The 7,958-nt window shown below is 31.6% G+C and overlaps 1 protein-coding gene across 1 annotated transcript; it reads right to left on the reverse strand.

The window, feature by feature from the left end:
* Positions 1-6,504: 6,504 nt before the first annotated feature.
* LOC125420385 (large ribosomal subunit protein uL11) lies at positions 6,505-7,275 on the reverse strand. The gene has a single exon (XM_016018945.4). The coding sequence runs from the start codon at positions 7,191-7,193 to the stop codon at positions 6,693-6,695; it is 501 nt and encodes a 166-aa protein (XP_015874431.1). The 5' UTR covers positions 7,194-7,275; the 3' UTR covers positions 6,505-6,692.
* Between the last annotated feature and the right edge of the window lie 683 nt (positions 7,276-7,958).

Here is a 7,958-nt window from a genome sequence, read left to right on the forward strand (position 1 = left end):
ATACTTTAATTTCAATTGCACCTTTGTTTTTCGTTTTTCTAATTTCCAATTCACTTTAGTTTATTATTCTCAACAAAACCATTTTTTCTTGTTTTGTTTCAAGAAGTATGTTTAATTTTCTTTTTCTTAAAGGTTTAACTAATTTATTGTGATTTCCAAAGCATTTTAACCAAAAGCATTGAAATTAGTTTTTCCTAAACATTTTTTTGAAGTCTTTTTTATTTTTATTTTTTTATATTTAACCATACTTAGCTTAGAAGATATTCTGATTATTTGGACTATGATATAATAAAAGGCTATGCATTTAATATATTTGTATCTCTCCAAAATAAAATTTAGACAATAATCTACTACCATCAAAAAGCGATGGTGCCCCTTGGAAGATTTTTCTAAGTCCACCGTTGATGTTGTAGGTTCAAGATATCAAAGATGGAAGAAAATTGTTGTAAATAATGAATAAACAAATAAATAAATAAATAAATAAATAAGCATGTCCATGATACTTCAGATAACTCAATAAACTGTAAAATATAAATTGTAGTTGGTAAAGGTCGCAATTCATGCTTTATAATTGCATTAAAAGTTAAAAACCATAACTATTAAATTTAAATAATACTCAATCTATATTAAATAAAAAAATAGTGGACTTAATATGGTAGATTTTTAAACTAAATTGCAACATTATAAAACTAAAAGGTAATACAATTAACCCTAAAATAAAATAGAACTGTATAAAACTTAATTAGAATTGAAAAATCCTCCAATGCTAATCCGGAACTTCTCCCCTCTCAGCCTTCATAAAAATGAGTTTGGATTATTTTATTATTATTATTATTACTATTTTATATCTTTGGTCCAAAGATTCAGATAATTATAAGCAGAAAATTCTATAACATATATATTTTTATGGTATAAATGTCCGTATTTTTTTATGATGAAGACATTTTCAAAACAGATGATTTTTTAAAAAATCGTTGTTCATATTATACACAAAGTATTTGTTATGATATGAACATTTTTAAAATTAATAATTTTTTCAAAAATTATCATGAATATTATCTATAAAGATTATATATAAAAATGATAATTTTTAAAAAAATCCACACCATAATAAAATACTATAGGATTTCATTATATATATATATATATATATTCATTACCTGACGTTTTCCTCGATTCCTTTTCATCCATACAATATGAATCTCAGATCTTAGGCGTTGTACATGTTGGCCCCTCACATGCTCAATCATTTATTGATATTTTTAAGTGAAAACGACTATGATTTGTACGATTCACCAAAGAGTTAAAAAAGTAAAAAAAAAAAAAAAAAACTTATGATTTGCATGGAAAGGCTCTTCAATTGATAACTAGGCTTTATACACCCAAAAAAACAAGAAATAAATAAATTCTTGGACACATGGAGAACTTTTTTTGTTTTAAGTTGGACGCATATGAATTCGAATTTTACCTTAAGCCTTCATCGAAAACACATTATGTTCTTACTTCCTTGGTTTAAAAAAATAAAAGAAAAAGAAACACATTATTACTTTTTAATTATTCTCCTTTTGTTTTATACTTTTTTTTTCTTTAATTTTATTACTCCTGTTGGATAACTCAATTAATGTTTTATGATTTTTAATAAACTTTGTTATCTAAAGGATGCAATTAATACTACACTACATCAAACTGAGGAATAGATGGCAGAATTAAATTGTCAAACTGCATTTCACTTATAGATCTTAAGAGAAAGAAAATCCTCATTTTTTTAAATTCCTACTAATTAGAGATTTTTTTTTTAATCTAATAAAATATCTAAAACAACTTAAAAAAATTTACAAAAAATCACAATAGTATCTTAAGAACAATTAAAACCACATTCTTCCTGAATAAGAACATTAAAATGTATCTAAAGGAGGAAAATAACAAAAGAACAGAGAGAGAGAGAGAGAGAGAATAAGAACAAAAAAGAAAATATAATTAGATAATATTCACATACAATAATTTACATATATATATATATATATATATATGTACATTTCCAAGAAAGCTTAACATCGTAAGAGAAAAATTCTCATCTCCTACTAAAACACTTATAAACTTTCTATACAGTCTAATCTTTCATTGTCATTTCTATACGAACTACTTATCCTCACATTCGCATACAAAAACCAAACACTAGAACACTTTTCAATAACACATATTACTCATCATGGTGGTCTTCATTCTCATCACATTCTTCTGCTCTCTCTTCTATAATCGTCTCCAATTTAGGAGAGTTTGAATACTTCAATGGAAAATCGATAAGCGAAGGTGCAACCTCAATCCAAGGCTTCATTGTAACCCTTGGGAATTCCTTTGCCATATTTTTCTCAAAATCGAAATAATTTACTCGGTATGTGAGGGTGAAGATTTCAAACATGAGAAGTGTGTCTCTCTTCCTGATCCACCTATTATGTTTCCAGATCGAGAAAGAGAGAGTAGAAAATGGGAAATGAGAGAGCCAAATGCAACACTTTGTTTTGGAAATGGATAGAAAATACAATAATATGAAAATTTTTGGGTTGAGAAAGTTTGATGGCAAAGGGGAGCTATATATAGGGGTGATAGTAAGGGCTATGGAGAAAGAATGAACGGTAGCGAATCGTTGGGAAAAGTCAAAGCTAGTTTTTGACGGATGTATAAAACCCACGTGTACGTATAGAACATTTGAGTGGTCAATGTCCATCTGCTTTCTTGGTATGTTACATAACATAACATTATTTAGAGATTTTTTTTCGGAAGATTCCAAAAATAGGGACACGTTGGTATTTTTGTGAAACCACTGATTCTGATTGCGTAAGGAAAAGCCGCTAATCAATCCTACCACTAATTATTGCTGGGAACCCAATAAGCACGTAACCCACCAAAAGAAAACAAGTACGATAAAAAATAATAATAATAATAATAAATGACGGAATTTGGCTTTATGGCAAATATAGCTAAAATTTTTATACGGCTATAGGCTTTAATATTATAGGGGTGCCCAATAGGGATTCACCTCAACCCAAGATCCTTACGCATTTGATGGGAATTAGAAATGGCAATTTGCCCAGCAAGGCCTGATATCCACAATGCACTACTTCTAATGGGATGATTTTTTTTCAAAAAATTGAAATTGTGTGACAGATTCAAGACAAAAGTTTAAAATCTAAATCGGAAATGGATTAGGGACGGGGAATAAATATCCTTTCCTGAACCCGGTATATGTATATATATATATATATTTTTAAATTTTTTCTAGTTTTATTTATAGATTTTTTTTTTCTTTCAAGCTCCAACACTAAACTTTCAATTTTGGCTATCGATATTAACGTACTTTATCGTATTTTTGTTACATTTTAATCATTTTATTTCTATTTTATTCATAAAAAAATTATATAAAATTTTCAAAAAAAAATTATATAAATGATAAAAAAAAAAGAAAAAAAACCGTCTCTTTCGATTCTCGATTGGAGAATTTCCGTTCCCATCCTATTTATAAAGAAACGGAAAAAACCACAGAAACAAAATAGAAAATTCCCAACAAAAAAAGAAATGGAATTTTAAAAACCGATCCCATCCCATCCCGTTGACATTTCTAATGGGAATAATGGAAAATAAGAAAGATCAATTGAAGTAGGTTTGAAAAATGGAAGATATCAAAAACTAAATTTATTCACGCTTTTCTTTGGTATATAAAAACCAAAAAAAAAAAAAAAAAAAAATGTCAGTCGCAATTATTTAGAGAGGATTTGGTTTTCGTTAACACATTCGTAGTAAACGATTTCACTTTACAATCCATCTAATCTTAAGAGACTTTGTTTTACATCACAAACCCTCTTCTCTCCTTCCTTAAAGTTTTCATCCTTCCATTTTAACCTCCGACCAAACACATTGTGATATGCAAATATATTTGTTAGGTACGAGAGGATGAGGGATAGGAGGGTAGAAAAAATGTCCATCCCCTGTTTAGTAGGAGATGGAAAAGAATTTAAGTTTAATGTAGCATCCATCTGGATCAAGTAAAAGCAATCGCTCCAAAAGTGGAAGGGCTAAAGAAGTGAAAGAAATATTAGTTATGCAGACTTACATATATTTACCATTTAATCATTAACTACTTCATTCCTAGGATGAAAGTTTAATCAGGAAATACCAAGCTTTATTTTCCATTTTACACCTTGCATACCAAACAAAATAATGTTCACATATTTCCTTTCCATTCGACCACACCAATCCAAACAATATGAGTAATAAAATAAGCTATTCCCTTCCTCTCAGTTTTCCACCCCTCCTATGCTTATCAAATCCTCTTTTATCCCCACCAAACAAAGCCTCAAAAAATGCAAAGTACTTCCAGATAATTATTTAGGACCATGAGTATACAATGGTACTAGGTCTACTCAAAGATGAAATATTGACTCAATGCTTCAACAGAAGCTTTACATGCAAAACCCAGATCTTTCACAGAAAGAGACAACACTTGGTGCTTCATTCACCTGCCACTGCAACATAAAAAAAACCATCCATAGCCAGTCCATTCTAAAAGCTGATTGTGACAATCAAGCATTATTTGCATTACCTCCTCACAATACAAGTTCTATAATCACTTGACTCAACCTAAGCATATCACCTTAGCCAGCAAACTACAGCCTCTACAATATATAATTTCAATATCCAGCAGCGTCTATTTTATCATCTAATTGGCTATAAGGCAATTCAGCTCTACCATATACTTCCTTTTCCATCACATACAAACTTGGCAAACAAGCTAAGTAAAAAGCCTCCACGTATAGGTTCCTAATACCATGCAAATGAAATCTAAGACAAGCTATTCGACTAATAAAAAATGATGCCCTCAAATACAGGTTGTTTTCTTGATAAAAATGAAAATACTACAAAGCCGTATAGCTATGGCCACTAAATGCAGTAATTTATGATTACCAAGAGACTCCATAAGGTAATATAGGTTTTGAAATATAAAACAAGCAAACTATGGAATATTTGAAACCAGGAGAACAATTTGAATGCAAAGAAGCAAGGGATTCGGATAATTGAAAGCAAATAGCCAAAGTGCAACCATAGTAAAGAATTCCCCCGATCCATCGTATGGAAAATTTTGTAAGATTGAAAATGGAAAGGAACACATATCCAGAAATGCACCAAAACAAACAAACAGCATACCAAACATTGCGATGAAAAAAGAGAACTTTCCGGTTTGCAACGAAACAAAGAAAGACACATAAATAAATTTTGGGAAGATAAATTATATGATATGTGAAACAGGGGGCAACTGCACAAGAAGTCCATAATACTCTCCCCCTACTTACGAACTAAGGGAAACAAAACTTCAATACCTAAGTAAAAGGACCAAAGCAATAAACTGAAACCTGACTCCTGCAAACCTGAAACCCATAATTGCATTGATGCTAATTGTTGCTAATTGTAAAACATTAATAAAACTACATGCATCAAAATGTAACTAAAATTATAAAACAAACGAATCCCAGTGCAGGACAAAAACTAAGAAAAATATATATCAAAAACATAAGTAGCTTGGAAGTCTTCTACTTTGTTTAGACAAAAAAGAACCGAGAACATTTTCCATGATAACTCATCCTACTACTATGCTTGAGAACACATAATTATACACTAAAGAAAATACATTTACTATTAGATATAATAGCTACCCAGATGCTCACAAATACCCACCCGCAATCTGCTCATTCACATAGACAAACAGCAAAATATTACCCACAAAGAAACAAACGAATCAACAAACGAATCAAACGCGAACACCCAAAATTAATTGGTAAGATTCAATACATAAGTAGGCAAAAAAAGCACAAAACAGAATAAACTGCGACCTCAACCACACAATGGCATTGAAAGTGGTAAGGAACATGCACCAAATCAAACAAGCAAAACAGCATGCCAAAATATCAAAAAAGAAGAAAACTTTATTTTTTCCGTGTAACCGAAAAACCAAATATCAAACAGGGGACAACTTCACAGGAAGTCCTAGGTATTCACTGCTCACAGTATGCTAAAGGTCTCTCTACCAAGGATAACAGTACACCAACACAAAATAATTAAGGGAAACAAAAATTCAAAACATAAGTAAGCAAACAAACCGAAATACAGAATAAGTTGCAAGGTAAACCCCACAATCGCATTGAATGCTGATCGTAAAGGTAAAACATTATTAAAACTAGCTGGACCAACTTAAAATTAAATTATTTAACAACCAAATCCCAGTGCAAAACAAAATCTGACCAAAAAACATATTGAAAACATAAGTTACTTAGAACGGCAGCTTCTAACACGTTTGGTCAGTAAGAAATAAAATCATTTTCCACTAGAATTCTACTTCTACTACGTTCCAGCAACACAATAACGTTTACTATTTAGATCATCTAATCAAACTAGTCGATAAAAAACAAAAAAAAAAAGGGCAAAATTCCACATGGGCATCATTAAACTAGTCGATAAAAGTAATTCCAGATCATCTAATTAACTTCAAAATGATAAATAAAAACATGTCCAAGCAAGTTCCCAAAATCTCCAATTATCCAAATAGCACAAAACCAATCATCTAAGCAATTCAAAAAGTTACAATAAAAAATAATTTAAAAAAAAAAACACTTAGACTTCCGCCCGAAGACAGGAGCTCAAGCTCAGTCCAAGGGGATTTCAACATCACCGTCCGTAATTTCCTGCTGCAAATCCTTCGGGTCCTTGCCGTCGACCGTACACCCAACGGAGACGCACGTGCCAAGGATCTCCTTGACTGTTCCAGTGAGGTCCTTAGCCATGGACCTGGGTCTCATCACCTTGGCGATCTCAATCACGTCGTCCAGCGAGATGTTCCCATTGTGCTTGATATTCTTCGTCTTCTTCCTGTCTCTCTCTGGTTCCTTCAGTGCCTTAATGACCAAAGCGGCGGCTGAGGGCACCACAGCCACCTTAGCCTGTCGGTTCTGGACCGTGAGCTTGACGGTGACTCGGAGACCCTTCCAGTCTTTTGCCGTCTCTTTGGCTATATCTTCTCCGATCTTCTTGGGGGAGAGACCCAGCGGACCGATCTTCGGAGCGAGAGAACTCGCCGCACCGACCTCGCCGCCAGTGACACGGACATATACGTCCACAACCTGCGAGGGATCGAACTTCGGCGGCATTGTTGGTGCGAGAGAGAGAGAGAGAGAGAGAGTTAGGGTTTCCAAGAAGGCGATAAACCAGTGCGGAAATGGTAGTTATATGCTAGGGTTTTGCAGTGTGACAGTGATGTAGTAAAATACCTGTTTTATCCTGGCAAGGTGGGCTTTTTGGAAAATTAGGGCCCGAAGAAGAATAAACCTCTCTCAAGGCCCATTTGAAGGCAGGCTTAAACAAAAGTTATTAAATTATTGTATTTTATATTTTATTTTTTTAAATAAAAATAATATAGATGGCAAAAAGATGTACTTACGAATTCGAATTATAAAAAAGAAAAATTTTTGGATAAATTGTAATTTAGATAAATTATTAAAAAAAATTAATAATAATATAGAGAGTTAAATTCACATTTATTTGAATATTTATTGTTATTTTCAATAAATATACAATTCGATGGCTCTAACTTTTTTTAATTAATGACCTGCATTAACAGCATAAAGGGAATACGAAAAACAGTGGAAATAATGAGAGGAAAGTAGTGTAAAAGAGCATAATATCAAATTATAATGTTTTGTAGAAAATAATAATAACAAAGAATATAAATAATATTGAACTTATCTAAAACACTCACCAAGAAAAAAGCGTGTATAATTATTTTCTTTTTCAATTAAAAGCATACATTTGAAAAACTTTTCTAATTGTGTTTAATTTGGGATGTGCAATAAATTCTAACCATTACTACATAATGATAACAAAAATTTGACATAACCAAATTATTTATAACTAAG

Source organism: Ziziphus jujuba, chromosome 10 (genome assembly GCF_031755915.1).
Source record: "Ziziphus jujuba cultivar Dongzao chromosome 10, ASM3175591v1".
In the NCBI taxonomy this organism is placed as follows: Eukaryota; Viridiplantae; Streptophyta; class Magnoliopsida; order Rosales; family Rhamnaceae; genus Ziziphus; species Ziziphus jujuba.

Coding starts and splice junctions, on each gene's coding strand:
- LOC125420385 (XM_016018945.4), bottom strand. CDS start 7,193: ATGCCGCCGAAGTTCGATCCCTCGCAGGTTGTGGACGTATATGTCCGT.